Consider the following 17,042-nt stretch of genomic DNA (forward strand, 5'->3'; position numbering starts at 1 on the left):
GTACGGCCACTCCACGAACGATAAAAGGGGAACGCCCTAGACAGGAGCCTCGTGTGACACCACAAATCACTCTCCTGTCTTCAGTACCCCAGTGGATGATCGTCTCCAACAGTCGGTCCCGGGTAAATCCTTTTACTGCCACTCCACTGGCAGGCTAACACACCACAGTGTTCTTCCGGGGGGACGACTTCACAACAGCTGCAGCAAGGTTCAAGGTATGGAGACTGGCTGCCTCGGGTAGACTGACTCCACTTCCATCCCAGCAGTCCCAGGTCGGCTCTGTAAGCAGACACGTCATCAATAACTGGGACACTAAAACACCTCACTTACGGGCTCGGGCACAAACACCTGACGTATCCAGTCCATAGATGGCGCTGTCGTCGGAGCACCACCTCACCAGAGGTCAGTGGCGGCTGTGTAGAGTGCTGATCGGGACTGAAAACTAGCCCTCGTAGCTGGTACACGGCGTCCTCACCAGGTGTCGTCGTCCTTTTGGAGGGGGTATCGGGAGCTGACCCACAGATGGTGCGGTCGCCACGGCTCCAAGCTCGGACACTGGATCCGGGTTCGTAACAACCACTGAAGGTGGTGTCCCAATAGGAGGATCTGTCTGGGTAAGTTCATTGTCATCTTCCTCATCAGTCTCGTCAACAGTCATTTTAGCTAACTTCATGTGGTCTAAATGTTCATTTATATACTCTCCTGTTAACAAGTTCTTAAGTCTATACTTGTTACCTTTGTTAAGCTCGGTTACCTTATATGGACCCAAAAATTTCTTAGTTAACTTGTACATAGGGCCAGACCTGTGTTGGTTAAGTATCATTACTACAGATCTGATAGTTATTTTACTGGGTTTAGCTCGTGCATTCCTTGTTAGAGTGAACTCGGCTGTAGCTTTGGACAGTTGTTCTCGTATTTTCTTGAATACTAGTTGCATTTGTCTACGCTTCACTTGAATAAAATCATCTACGTTATATAAGGGAGTAGGAGGTACGTTAATCAATTCATTAGGGAGGATCTTATCTGTACCATAAAGAATAGTGTGAGGTGTGTCACCTGTAGAAACATTAATTGAAGAATTTATAGCACACTGAATTAAGGATATAAAATCATCCCAATTGTTGTTATCAAAATTCAACGTGACTCTCAAGGCATCTAACACTTTCCTGTTAGTACGTTCAGCTAATCCGTTGCTTGCTGGATTATAAGGCATGATACTACATTTGTTAATGTTATATAAATCCCACAAGCTAGTTAAAATACTATTACTGAATTCTGGACCATTATCTGAAAGGATTACTTTAGGCATACCATATATACAAATTATTTGGTCATGGAATGCACTGGCTATAGTTTCTGCTGTCTTGTTCGGGATAGGAACTAGTTTGCAAAACCATGAAAAATTATCAACAATTACAAGCAAATATTTGTTCCCTTTCTCTGTTTCCGCAAAATTTGTCAATAAATCCATCGATACTCGTTCCCAAGGAGCTTTCGTTGCTGGGTACACCTGAATTGGATTAGGTCCTGAAACATGTCCCTTGTGCTGTAAGGAAGTTAAACATCTGTCAACATAATGAGCAATCTTCTTAGCCATTTTTGGCCAAAAATACTTCAATCGACCTAGTTGGAGTGTACGATCCTTTCCTGGATGTTCACTTGCGGGAGCATCATGGATAATTTTTATCACAGTTGGTACCAAGACAGCTGGACCAACTAACTGACAACATTTCCTCGGGGCTGTCCCTAGCTTTACTACTCTACACAGTAAATTGTCTAACATCACTAATTCCTTCAATGGTACTGTCGGTTTATGAATCGGGCGAGTGTCTTGCTTAGTCAAAAATTTAATGACGGGTGCCCATATGGGGTCATGTCTTTGTTCCGTCTCAACTACTGTAGCATCTAATGCTGGGTAATTTAACTGAATCGCAGCTACGTGTCGAGAAAATGCATCGGCTACAACATTTTGCTTTCCTGGAATGTAACCAATTGTGGGATTGAATTCTTGAATTGTGAGCAAATATCTAGCAAACTTTCCAACTGGATTCTTATTTTTAAACAAGGGAATTAATGGTTGGTGATCTGTAAGAACATGAACTGGGTAATTATAAATTGTATCCTTGAAATGTTTAAGTGCCCAGACAACTGCCAAGGCTTCTCGTTCTGTTGCACTATAATTTTTCTCTTCTTTGGATAATGTGCGGCTAGCATAAGCTATTGCGTGATCTCTGTGACCTTCTGTTTGAAGTAATGCAGCACCTAGACCTATGTCACTAGCATCTGTAACCAACGTAAAAGGTTTAGAAAAATCTGGGTACCTAAGGACAGGTGACAATATCAAGGCTGACTAGAGTTTTTTGAATGACTGATCCTGGGCCTCTCCCCAAACAAAGGGTTCATCTTTTCTTTGCAACTTATAAAGTGAAGTGGCTATAATAGAGAATCCAGCAATAAATGAACGATAAAATCCTACAAGACCTGTGAACTGTCTTACGGCTTCTGCAGTACGAGGTGTTGGAAAATCACGGGCAGCAATAATTTTTTATTCATTCAACGTAATACCTGAAGGTGTAACTGTATGACGTAGGAAATTAATCTTCTCCTTTAAAAATGAACATTTTGTAAGCTTTATTTTTAAATTAGCTTCAGCGAGCTTTGCAAGTACTTTCTGAAGGTTCTGGAAATGAGTCTGAACATCTTGCGACATGATTATGAGATTATTAAGGTAAACTAGAAGAGTACTTCCTATCAATCTACGAAATAGATTTGTCATGAGCCATGAAAAGGTTATGGGACTACTCCGCAAACCAAATGGCATTCTTTTGAAATGAAAATGACCATTGGGAGTACTAAAGGCTGTCAATTGTTTACTTTCCTCATCAAAGGGGATTTGCCAGAATCCCTGCAACAAATCTAACGTTGAGAATACTTTATTTCGACCAATACTTTGCAACAAATCATTTAGAACTGGAAGTGGGAAACGATCAGGTATCGTTACTCTGTTAAGCTTCCGATAATCGATTACAGGTCTCCAAGTCCCATCTCACTTTGGTACAAGAATCAATGGAGCGTTCCATGGCGAATTACTCAATTCAATTACATCACTCTGTAACATTTCCTCTACTAGGCTTCTGCTCTCTGAGAATGGGGAAGATGGTAAGCTGGTACATAAATAGGCGTAGTTCCTTGTTCAAGGGGGAATTTTATGTGTAGTAAGAGGAGTGAGACCTAACTTTTCTCCTGGTAGAGCAACAACGGCTCTATTCCTGTTCAAAATTTCCAAAAGCTGAGCCACAGAGTCAGGAAAATAAGTAGGATTGAGGTGTAGCGCTTGCACCTCTGGCTCATGAGATCCCTGTTTTCCTGGTGTGAGAGTACAAACAGTATGATCCATGGAGACATCATCCACAACTCGCACCGGGAACGAGTAATGGGCAAAATCTACAACATGGGTACCAGACTGAAGATGGATGTCGGCATTACTAGTGTTTGCAATAAATGTAACAGTACCATCCTGCACTGTGTGCCAAGAGGGTTCAACAAACGTACCATTCACTTTACATGTTTCACTTTCCGCAATCACATCCGACAACTCAGGTACTCCCTGAACCTTAACTCTTATTCTGGTGAGAAAATGAGAATGCAGCACAGTGTCAGTAGCCGTGGAACCACCGACTTCAGAGATGGAAGTTGTCAGGCGAGCAAGACAACGAGAATCCGTTAGGGCGTCCCCTTCCAGAAAGTCCCGATACTCACTCTCCTTAACAACTGCACAACTACGATGCTTCATTCGAGTGCCTGTTTTCTCGGGTATGCTACCACGACAATGATCTGACAAACCTACGCTAGCAAGGCGGGTGTCAACAAAATTAACATAGTCTGATTGAAGGTTAAACTCATGGCCCTGTCGATACATGCTACACAAGGGTATGACGTGGTCTTTGATACTTATGTTCCAACGATGGGGAAACAATGCAATATTTTCATCAATCATGGTGTACAGACCCAAGAGAATGTCTCCAGGAAAATGAATAACATCAACAACTAAACATGTTATAGACAATGTGACACCATCTAACTTGAGTGGGAGGTCAATTTCACCCTGAACTTTTACTTTATTTCCTAAAACACCACTTAGAAAAGGTATGGGGCACTTCCTTACTGTAGTAGGGTGCTTACTTTCAATGTCTTTAAGAGCTCAGGGCTTGACAATATTAACTTTTGCACCTGAGTCAAGAAAACCTTTTATAACTCTACCATGTACAATAGCTGAGACAAGGGGACCATCACTTGACACTGGACAAGTTACTACTTGTGACTTATGTTGTCTGGGACATCTGCGTCTCGTCTGTGTCAAATTCACTGTGGTTCCGTCAACATCTACAACTGGTCTAGAGTCAGTGTCCTCCTCTGTCAAGTGTCCAAATCTATTTTGGTTAGGTACTGAATACACAGGGCAACCCGTTCTCACAAATTTAATAAGTCAATATTGACTTATTAGTTGCGTGCATAGGTGACATACTAAACATAATAGTTTCCCTTGAAAAGCTTCATATAAAACACCGACCTTACCTAACCAACTTAGTATGTTAAAATAAGCATCTTGTAGCTTCGTAATTACAATTGTTACTTAACCTATTATAGGTATAGGTTAGGTAATAATTGTAATTACGAAGCAATAAGATGCTTATCTTAACATACTAAGTAGGTTAGGTAAGGTCGGTGTTTTCTATGAAGCTTTTCAAGGGAAACTATTATGTTAAGTATGTCACCTATGCACATATTTAATAAGTCAATATTGACTTATTAAATTTGCGAGAATGGGTTGCACAGGGAGGGCACTAGGATTGGCTAGCTTGAATTGGTTAGCGGATGGCCTTGGGGGTTTCCCGACGACATGGAGCGAACATTCTTAACTCCAGCATTCTGTGGCAAAGTATTATAATTCGAAGTTGCATTATAGCTGGGCTGGGAGTTGTAATTACGTGAGTTCTGATAATGTCTTGGACGCTGTGCGTTTTGCCAAGACTGACCGTGGGATACACGAGGTGGGGATGTCCTTTGCCTAGCTCTACAATCTGCACTCTGATGACTAACTTGTTTATGGTACTTGCAATATGGGAGCCTAGAATGATTAGATTGACGAGGGGACCGAGAGAATTGTCTAGGAGGTGATGATCTAGGGGCGGACCAACAGTCCCTTGCGAGGTGGTTACTCTTACCACAATGCCAACATGAGGGAGTGGATGATTGTGGACTATGGCGTTTCGGCAACTTATGAGGAGGCGAATTTGACTGGGGGCTACAACCATGGGTACAGTTCTGCGACCAAGAGTTTTGAGAGTTTGTGGGAGGATGCTGAGAGCTTGTTACTACATTTACAGTATCAGAGGATGGCAACAGTTGAGCACTTCGGGGAGCTAGTTTATCGGCAGCATTGTTAATAGCCCCAAACACTTCACCAATTTCATGTTTAACACCAAAATTTTGTTGCTCAATGATCGGTTTAGTATGCTCTGGGGCAAAATGCATTAAAGTCCCAAATGCTATCATCTTGGTCGTAGCCTCAGGGGACAGATTATTGTCTTTATCTAACCAATGAACTATTCATAGCAGAAACTAAGGCATACAGATACTGATCGAGACGGCTAGTAAACGCATTAAACGATTCACCAGGCTGCATGGTGGCATTGGCAATTTTCTTGACTAACCTATACGGGTCGAGGTCTCCTTTGTTAACAAAGCGCCGGCGAAAGAAATCCTTAAATTGAGACCAAGACTGGATGCTAACAATGGCTTTTTCATCAACAACAAAACGTGCATCACCTTTGGTTGTGTCCACAGCTGACCGTGCAATTGCTAAGTATTCGGCATCAGTAGGTTTGGAAAAACGTGCAACAGTTTTCGCTTCAACCTTACTAAACCATGACTCTAATAAGCGGGATTCACCAGTAAAAAGAGGAATGGCCATTTCCTGAGCTGATCTCTGGCCATTGGGATGAGCAACTGTTCCCGTTGAGTCTGAAGGGGTTTCAACAGTGGTAGGCATTGTCACAGCCGTGGAAGTAATGTTTGAACGCAGATTATAATTAAGTGCACCAGGCATCAGAAATGGTATAAACAAAAATAAACACCCAAAAAAAAAATATCAACGTGGCTAAAGTAAGAAAATGGCAAAAATAGAATTATTAAATTGGGCTAGGCAACAAATAATTAAGAACAAGCAAAATTGTGAATTAAATTAGCAATCTTTCATTAAAATGACTGGAATTAGAAGCATGTACATTAATTAAACCAGGCTAAGCACAGCAATTTAGAATAAAAACTGGAAAGTGCAATTGCAAAATTTCATTAAAATGATTCAACACAACAAGTGGCAATGCAAGAAATATAAATGTAGCACATAAACTGGACACGTATGTGTATAACTGCTACGGTAAAAATTATAATATGAAATGTTGAAGGAATAAATTTCAATTTTAGGCCTGGAGGAATTACACAAAAATTATATTGTACAAATCCTTAACTGCTACTAAAACAAGGATTTCTTACTTCACTGCCATTTGAATTTACCAATAACACTCTAGTAGCACAATTAATATTTAATGACATTACTGTGAGAAGCAGGAATGTTGAAATCACACAAGGAAACTGTGGGGAGTGGAGTACTGAACCAGCTCCAATATTTAACAAGTCACTGAAAGGTTAATTCATAAGATATTGTGAATATATTTACGTTAAACCTCATTAAACCATAGCACACGATATTTTAGCTCATAATTACTTAACTCAGGGCTGCAGGATTTGCAATATAACAGTGGCCAATCACGAAAAACGGCGACACGGCGTGTGTGAAGAGGCACATGCGAGGTTTTGCTTACAATCTGGTGCGACGGCAGCACTGCTGGCGGCAGAGGCGCGAAGCTCGGGAGACCCCACACTAGGAATTGATGTTGGAAGCGCGAAGATAAACTTTGACGACGACGATGATGGCGAAGGAAGCACGATGTGGTAGGTCGAAGTTCACACAAAATGATGTAGCAAGGGGGCTGGTGGCGATGGTGAGGGGTGGCGAGGTGTGTGAGCTTGGGGGGCGACACTAGTCAGACGGTTATAGTCTTTTTTTTCGGCAATTGTTTCTCAATAAGATTGCACACACAGCTGCAGAGCAGTTGAAGCTGTAGAAGATGATTGCAATAGATGGAACTGGTACAGGCAACACACATGGCTTGTTGATGTGGGCTTGGGTGGCGGTGGTGGTGCAGGTTCCCACGTGGCGCGGGAAATTAAAAAAAAAGCTGGCAGCAAATTACTCTCCCCTTCGCTGATGAAATTTCGTTCTCTCTTGCAAATATTGCACTTTACTTTTGAAATCGTCGACCTAGAGTAGTGGCTGATAACAGGACCCCGGACTGGTACAATAATTGATGCGTTGGTGGCAGGATGGCGGCTTATGGAGGCGGCTGATGGCATTGGCGGCTGGAACACAAGGCGATGTTGGGTACTTGAATTTTCGTTTCCAAAAAAATAATTCTGGATCCCACTGCTGCTACCAGTATTCGTTGCCTTGCGGGGTTGAATGTAGACACAGTAGGCACTTCTGTATATTTATTGACTGAGACAACAAGGTGTATATCTGGCCAGCCGAGGTCCACCTACTCTGAGTCTGTCTGGAGAACTGAGCCTGCTGGGAGCACGGCTGGTGACTGTCTGTCTGGCATGACGTCAGAGGACTACTTGCCTGTGATTGGTTGTGTCTCAACTGACATTCAATTTGAGTATAACAGAGGTGTTAGAGATTACGAGGTGTTAGAGATAACGAGGTGTTGGAGATAACGAGGTGTTGGAGATAACGAGGTGTTAGAGATAACAAGGTGTTGAAGATAACGAGGTGTTAGAGATAACGAGGTGTTAGGGATAACGAGGAGTTGGAAATAACAAGGTGTTAGAGATAATGAGGTGGTACAGATAACGAGGTGTTACGGGATAACGAGGTGTTAGAGATAACGAGGTGTTAAAGATAACAAGGTGTTAGACATAATGAAGTGGTAGAGGTAACGAGGTGTTACGGGATAATGAGGTGTTAGGGATAACTAGGTGTTAGGGATAACGAGTTGTTAGAGATAACGAGGTGTTAGAGATAACGAGGTGTTAGAGATAATGATGTGTTAGAGATAACGAGGTGTTAAAGATAACAAGGTGTTAGACATAATGAAGTGGTAGAGGTAACGAGGTGTTACGGGATAACTAGGTGTTAGGGATAACGATTTGTTGGAGATAACGAGGTGTTAGAGATAACGAGGTGTTAGGGATAACGAGGTGTTAGATATAACGAGGTGTTAGGGATAACGAGGTGTTAGATATAACGAGGTGTTATCAATGTGAACTATCTTTCTTAATGGAGCCAGAACTTCAGAGACTATCAGAGACGCGAGCAAAAGAGTCTGAGTGACAGATGGCAAAAAATTAATAAACGAATTGTCAACGAGCTGGTAACGATTTTACAAAACAGATACAAAAGTTATGGAAATTTCCGCTAGATAAGCGAGAGGGTTTTGAAGTATTTGTCAAAGTTAGCAAACTCTGGGTGAGGGAAACGTTGGTGAGGAGAGATGTTGCCAAACTCCGCCAGGAATGATGGAAGTTAGCGAGGTGTTAATGAGAGGGCCAGACATACAAGAGATTTTACAAGCCATGTATAAAACATATTAAAAAGTTAACGAGTGACATTAAAATTATATATTAATTATGATTATCATTATTAACAAAATTGTAATGATTGTTATTGTTACCATTATTGTTATTATTTTAATATTTTTTATTATTACTACTATTGCTTTCATGATTAATTGTTTTCATTATCTTTAGTAATTTTAGATGTTAAGATTTTAAAACACTTAACATTTTAATTATTTAAACACTTACATTTATGATGTTATAAAAGAGTCGATCGCACATAACCAGGAATTACCGCCTCGCTCAGGCAACACCTTCCTCTCACTACTAGGTAAGATCATAGGAACACACGTACGTAAGAGATACATAGTAACCCACTATGGGAGCACCATAGCAGGCTTTCTGGCCAATGGTAGCTGCATCCGGCAGGGCTCCAGCCTCCCTCTCACCCTAAGAAAGTGAAGCCTCATCAGATAACCAGACCCAAGCGAAGCTGCTTCACGCTATGAAGCTCATATGGTTATGCCAAGACTGCAAGGCGAGGGCTGGAGGGGAGGCACTTGTCATCTCCATCTCCACCTGAATGGACGACACAGCAAGGCTCACATTATCTGCACGGCTGCTCCCTACCACCATAATGTGTCTTGACTCGTTGGAGAGATAACGTTCGCCACACACACACGTTAAATCTCCTCCACACTCATGCATATATATACGCTGCAGGGGTGAGAACCATGGATAGAGCGAAGGTGTATTTTTTGTGAATGGTGAAAACATGAGAAGATGTATAATTTGCTAAAGTCAATTTCCGTACATAGATGTCTCATATAGGTACAGTCTAAGATGCAAGTTCTCGTTCTGGTGGTTGAGACGCAGCGCCGGAACACCCAAGGGAAGCTTGTGTGGCAGCCTCAGCACGCGATGACTTGAGTGGCATATGAACTAAATATTTTGAATTCAATATGTGTAATAAGTAATATAACTATTTTCGCATAATAAATTCAACTGGACGGTAGAACTACGGTCTCGTTTCATGCAGATCGGCGTTCAATCCCCGACCGTCCAAGTAGTTGAGCACCAGTCCTTCCCACCCCCCCCGTCCCACCCCGAATCCTTATCCTGACCCCTTCCAAGTGCTATATAGTAGAAGTAATAGCTTGGCGCTTTCCCCTGATAACTCTCTTCCCTTCCCTCTCGTACCTCCAACACCTCTCAATAATTCTCTCCCATCTTGTTTCACACCTATCCCTCGTCTACCCTCTCTACCTCAGTTTCTTGTCTCCGTATTACATCTACCTCCTTCCTTCCTTCCTTCCTTCCTTCCTTCTCCCTTCCCCCACCTCCTTCTCCCTCCCCCCCTCACTCTTACAATTACAGTCACAGGGCAGAAAACTTCAAGAAAACCCACAGAGGAGGATGACCAGAGTTTTCTGGGAAGATCCATTAAATTGTACGTGGGCTGCCAGTCTTCCTCTCACAGTGACGCCTCTAATGGCTCAGGTCTCACACAACACACACCAACTTGTTTTGTATTGACAAGTGCCAGGCGTTGACATGTGCCAGGCGTTGACACATGCCAGGCGTTGACATGTGCCAGGCGTTGACACGTGCCAGGCGTTGACACGTGCCAGGCGTTGACACGTGCCAGGCGTTGACACATGCCAGGCGTTGACACGTGCCAGGCGTTGACACGTGCCAGGCGTTGACACGTGCCAGGCGTTGACACGTGCCAGGCGTTGACAAGTGCAAGGCGTTGACAAGTGCCAGGCGTTGACATGTGCCAGGCGTTGACACGTGCCAGGCATTGACACGTGCCAGGCGTTGACACGTGCCAGGCGTTGACACGTGCCAGGCGTTGACACGTGCCAGGCGTTGACACGTGCCAGGCGTTGACACGTGCCAGGCGTTGACACGTGCCAGGCGTTGACACGTGCCAGGCGTTGACACGTGCCAGGCGTTGACACGTGCCAGGCGTTGACACGTGCCAGGCGTTGACAAGTGCCAGGCGTTGACAAGTGCCAGGCGTTGACATGTGCCAGGCGTTGACACGTGCCAGGCGTTGACACGTGCCAGGCGTTGACACGTGCCAGGCGTTGACACGTGCCAGGCATTGACACGTGCCAGGCGTTGACACGTGCCAGGCGTTGACACGTGCCAGGCGTTGACACGTGCCAGGCGTTGACACGTGCCAGGCGTTGACATGTGCCAGGCGTTGACATGTGCCAGGCGTTGACATGTGCCAGGCGTTGACATGTGCCAGGCGTTGACATGTGCTAGGCGTTGACTGTTACGGCCCTCTCGGGACGCAACGGGGTTCTTACTCTGATGTTGTTAGAGGAAGTTGTATCCGACCCCAAGCCAGTAGTGGCTTTCAAAGGATGTGATCCGTGACGCAAGAAACTTAAAGGGGGAAGGGAAAGAAAGTTAAGAACTTAAGACTATAATTTACCATCACCAAATAAATAATATATAAAAGAGTGCACAGGGGGAGGGGTATTAACACTGTACAGGGGAAATACACATTGGTCTTCTGCTGAAGACTCTGGATCCAGGCTCTCGGTGCTGAGTCCTCGGTGCTCTTGATCCTTGTGGTCTCTTGACGAATCCTTCGACCAAGCTGAGTCTACCCCAGACACAGGCCAGCCAAAACACAGCTCCACTGGGGGCACCGCCGTGGAGGCCGTCAACCACAAGTCCAGCCGGTCTGCTGGCAGGTTCCGGATCAGCAAGGCTGGTCAGGCCACTCCACGAACGATATAAGGGTAACGCCCTAGACAGGAGCCTCGTGTGATACCACAAATCACTCTCCTGTCCTCAATACCCCAGTGGATAATCGTCTCCAGCAGTCGGTTCCGGGTAATCCATCTACTGCCACTCCACTGGCAGGGTAACACCACAGTGTTCTTCCGGGGGACGACTTCACAGCTGCTGCAGCAAAGCACAAGGTATGGAGACGACTGCCTTGGGTAGACTGACTCAACTTCCATCACAGCAGTCCCAGGTCGACTCTGTAAGCAGACACGTCATCAATAACTGGGACACACTAAGGCACCTCACTTACAGGCTCAGACACAAACGCCCACCTATCCACTCCATAGATGGCGCTGGTGTCTGAGCACCACCTCACCAGAGGTCAGCAGCGGCTGTGTTGAGCGCTGAACCAGACTGGAAACTGGCCCTCGAGGCCAGTACACGTCGTCCTCACCAGGTGTCGTCGTCCGTTTGGAGGGGGTTTCGGGAGCTGACCCACAGATGGCGCGGTCGTCACTGCTCCGGGCTCGGACGCTGGATCCGGGTTCGTAACATTGACATGTGCCAGGCGTTGACACGTGCCAGGGGTTGACATGTGCCAGGCATTCAGATGTGCTAGGGGTTGACATGTGCCAGGCGTTGACATGTGCCAGGCGTTGACATGTGCCAGGCGTTGACATGTGCCAGGCATTCAGATGTGCTAGGCGTTGACATGTGCCAGGCGTTGACATGTGCCAGGCATTGACATGTGCTAGGCGTTGACATGTGCCAGGCGTTGACATGTGCCAGGCGTTGACGCGTGCTAGGCGTTGACATGTGCCAGGCGTTGACATGTGCCAGGCGTTGACAAGTGCCAGGCGTTGACATGTGCCAGGCGTTAGCATGTGCCAGGCGTTGACATGTGCCAGGCGTTGACATGTGCCTGGCGTTGACACGTGCCAGGCGTTGACACGTGCCAGGCGTTGACACGTGCCAGGCGTTGACACGTGCCAGGCGTTGCCACGTGCCAGGCGTTGACACGTGCTAGGCGTTGACACGTGCCAGGCGTTGACACGTGCCAGGCGTTGACACGTGCCAGGCGTTGACACGTGCCAGGCGTTGACATGTGTCAGGCGTTGACATGTGCCAGGCGTTGACACGTGCCAGGCGTTGACATGTGTCAGGCGTTGACATGTGCCAGGCGTTGGCATGTGCCAGGCGTTGACATGTGCCAGGCGTTGGCATGTGCTAGGCGTTGACATGTGCCAGGCGTTGACACGTGCTAGGGGTTAACATTTGCCAGGCGTTGACATGTGCCAGGCGTTAACACGTGCCAGGCGTTGACATGTCTCAGATGTTGACATGTGTCAACCGTTGACATGTCTCAGGTGTTAACATGTGTCAGCCGTTTACATGTGCCAGGCGTTGACATGTCTCAGGTGTTAACATGTGTCAGCCGTTTACATGTGCCAGGCGTTGACACGTGCCAGGCGTTGACATGTCTCAGGTGTTGACATGTATCAACCGTTGACATGTGCCAGGCGTTGACATGTCTCAGCTTTTGAAATGTGTCAACCGTTGACATGTGCCAGGCGTTGACATGTCTCAGGTCTTGATATGTGTCAGCCGTTGACATGTGCCAGGCGTTGACATGTCTCAGGTCTTGATATGTGTCAGCCGTTGACATGTGCCAGGCGTTGACATGTGCCAGGCGTTGACATGTGCCAGGCGTTGACATGTCTCAGCTGTTGAAATGTGTCAACTGTTGACATGTGCCAGGCGTTGACATGTCTCAGGTCTTGACATGTGTCAGCCGTTGACATGTGCCAGGCGTTGACATGTGCCAGGCGTTGACATGTGCCAGGCGTTGACATGTGCCAGGCGTTGACATGTGCCAGGCGTTGACATGTGCCAGGCGTTGACATGTGCCAGGCGTTGACATGTCCCAGGCGGACATATGTTGGACCTAGTGGCCAAAACACTGTACTCGGCTTACAATTACTTGGTCTAATTTCCCTAATATGCCAAGTTTTCCTGAATTTATACATTTTCCTAATTTTTTTCTTATGAAATAATAAAGCTATGCATTTCATTATGTATGAGCTAATTTTTTTTTAATTTAACTTAAAACTAACGTTGATATATAACCGAGCCTAACCTATCCTACCTAACTTATCCTAACCTATCTTAACCAAACCTAACATAATTAAGTCAATAATTTATGTTCGTAACATAACATAATAATGATAATTCAAATAAACCAATTGGATTTTTTTTAAATAAAGAAAATCATCATATATATAAATTATATATATATATATATATATATATATATATATATATATATATATATATATATATATATATATATATATATACATATATATATATATATATATATATATATATACATATATATATATATATATATATATATATATATATATATATATATATATATATATATATATATATATATATATATATATATATATATATATATATATGTCGTATCTAGTAGCCAGAACGCACTTCTCAGCCTACTATGCAACGCCCGATTTGCCTAATAAGCCAAGTTTTCAGAATTAATGTTTTTTCGACTACCTAACTTACCTAACCTAACCTAACCTAACTTTTTCGGCTACCTAACCTAACCTAACCTAACCTATAAAGATAGGTTAGGTTAGGTTTGGTAGGGTTGGTTAGGTTCGGTCATATATCTACGTTAATTTTAACTCCAATTAAAAAAAATTGACCTCATACATAATGAAATGGGTAGCTTTATCATTTCATAAGAAAAAAAAATTAGAGAAAATATATTGATTCAGGAAAACTTGGCTTATTAGGCAAATCGTACCTTGCATAGTAGGGTGAGAAGTGCGTTAATACATATATATATATATATATATATATATATATATATATATATATATATATATATATATATATATATATGTCGTACCTAATAGCCAGAACGCACTTCTCAGCCTACTATTCATGGCCCGATTTGCCTAATAAGCCAAGTTTTCATGAATTAATGTTTTTTCGTCTACCTAACCTACCTAACCTAACCTAACCTAGCTTTTTTTGGCTACCTAACCTAACCTTACCTATAAATATAGGTTAGGTTAGGTTAGGTAGGGTTGGTTAGGTTCAGTCATATATCTACGTTAATTTTAACTCCAATAAAAAAAAATTGACCTCATACATAGAGAAAAGGGTTGCTTTATCATTTCATAAGAAAAAAATTATAGTAAATACATTAATTCAGGAAAACTAGGCTTATTAGGCAAATCGGGCCTTGAATAGTAGGCTGAAAAGTGAGTTCTGGCTACTAGGTACGACATATATATATATATATATATATATATATGTCGTACCTAGTAGCCAGAACGCACTTCTCAGCCTACTATGCAAGGCCCAATTTGCCTAATAAGCCAAGTTTTCATGAATTAATTGTTTTTCGACTACCTAACCTAACCTATCTTTTTCGGCTACCTAACCTAACCTAACCTATAAAGATAGGTTAGGTTAGGTTAGGTAGGGTTGGTTAGGTTCGGTCATATATCTACGTTAATTTTAACTTTAATAAAAAAAAATTTACCTCATACATAATGAAATGGGTAGCTTTATCATTTCATAAGAAAAAAATTAGAGAAAATATATTAATTCAGGAAAACTTGGCTTATTAGGCAAATCGGGCCTTGCATACTAGGCCGAGAAGTGCATTCTGGCTATTAGGTACGACATATATATATATATATATATATATATATATATATATATATATATATATATATATATATATATATATATATATATATATACATATATATATATATATATATATATATATATATATATATATATATATATAAAAATATATATATATATATATATATATATATTTATATATATATATATATATATATATATATATATTAAATAAGACAGTAAAAGTAAGATTAATAATTCTAACACGAATTTTCTCAATATTTCTTATGTTTCTTTTCATTGTCGATGGTAATTGAAAAATCAATTCTCCAAAATTCATTTTTATTTCTAGTCTGACATGACACTTGAACGCGTTTCGTAATAACTTACTATATTTTCAAAGACTTTAGTTAACACACACACAACTATAACCTGCAAACACTAAACATAGTTCTACAATGCTATCATTTAAACATCTTTCATCTTATATGCCCGCATTTGGGTGAGGTGATATGTTACAACAGTTTTGGATGAGGTGATCAAAACTTTCAACACAAGATAGAGCAAACTTTCAACACAAGACAGAATACAGTGCAATGGGTATAAATTGGGTAAATTAAAGGGAAGAATGGAAGTAACTGCAAAGTTCCTATTGGCCCATATTTCTTGATGATTCTATATAGGTGCGGAGTCTTGAAGTGGGTAGAATATAGTTGTGCATTAATTGGCAGTACCCGGCTACCGCATCCTTCTCTGTCCCCCAGTCTTCCTCACCATATTCTCCTCTCCTCGGCTTCCCAACCATTCTCCACTCCACCGTCCCCTCGTCCTCCCCACCATTCCCCACTCCACCATCCTGATGGTCTGATGTTCCCAATCAGAAAATTGGGAACATCAAGTGATCTGATGTTTCCATCACTGAAATATAAGAAAAACTGTTAAAAAATGAAATGAAAATATGAAAAAAAAATAAACTGTACGCACGAAATGAATGGTATGGTAAACAACACAGTGCAATTCTAACAAAAGTCACACAAAATAATTAAATCAAAATGAAAATAAATCAAAATCTATGAAAATTCAATTTATCAATGCAATCAGAAACATTGAACTGGAATTGTAACATATTTAGTATAGCATGTGTGTTGCTCTTTCATGCAATAGATGGCGCTGTTTGTCAAGAAAAGCATAGTTTTTCCTGTCACAGGTGTGGCATCTATACTTATACTTACGAAATGAATGGTATGGTAAACAACACAGCTCATTTCCAGCACAATGTAACACATAATAATTCAATTAAAAATAGAATATATCGAAATATATCAAAATAAAATTTATCAATGCAATCGGAATCAATGAAATGGAATTCGTGACATATTTAGTATACCGTGCATGTTGCTATTATATACAACAGATGGCGCTGTTTTTCAAAAACGCATGTTTTTATCTGTCACAGGAGTGGCATCGATATAGTAGGTATATGAAAAGACGTGCCTATTCGAATGCAACGTTGTATCAAAATTTCAAAGCAATCGATGAAGAACTTTTTGAGATTTTAGCACGTGTTGCCCTTACGTCCAACAGATGGCGCGGTTTTAAAAAAAAAAACATGTTTTTTCCTGTCACAGGTGAGGCATGTATATAGTAGATATATAAAAATCTGGCTGGTTGGGAGTGGAACGTTGTGTAAAAATTTTAAAGCAATTGGTGAAGAACTTTCGGAGATTAGCGATTTTGAACAAACGAACATTTCCATTTTTATTTATATAGAAGGTAGATAGATATACATATATATATGCATAAATGTATGTACTACTTCTTCCAAAACACAAATTGCTATTTCTGTAGTTTAATTTTCAGGATTATGCACGAAAAAGTTTGGTTTCTTCATGAAATACCGAAAGGAAAAGTGACATTTA

General features: G+C 42.1%; 1 protein-coding gene across 1 annotated transcript in view; it reads left to right on the forward strand.

Moving 5' to 3' along the window:
• LOC123748151 (uncharacterized) overlaps positions 1-17,042 on the forward strand; it is a 486,109-nt gene that overhangs the window by 288,951 nt on the left and 180,116 nt on the right. Inside the window, exons 8-9 of the mRNA XM_069305699.1 lie at positions 6,762-7,014; positions 7,648-7,705. Coding sequence (XP_069161800.1) covers positions 6,762-7,014; positions 7,648-7,705 — 311 coding nt within the window. The remainder of the gene's footprint in view (positions 1-6,761; positions 7,015-7,647; positions 7,706-17,042) is intronic.

The sequence above is a fragment of the Procambarus clarkii genome, chromosome 56, assembly GCF_040958095.1.
Source record: "Procambarus clarkii isolate CNS0578487 chromosome 56, FALCON_Pclarkii_2.0, whole genome shotgun sequence".
Classification (NCBI taxonomy): domain Eukaryota; kingdom Metazoa; phylum Arthropoda; class Malacostraca; order Decapoda; family Cambaridae; genus Procambarus; species Procambarus clarkii.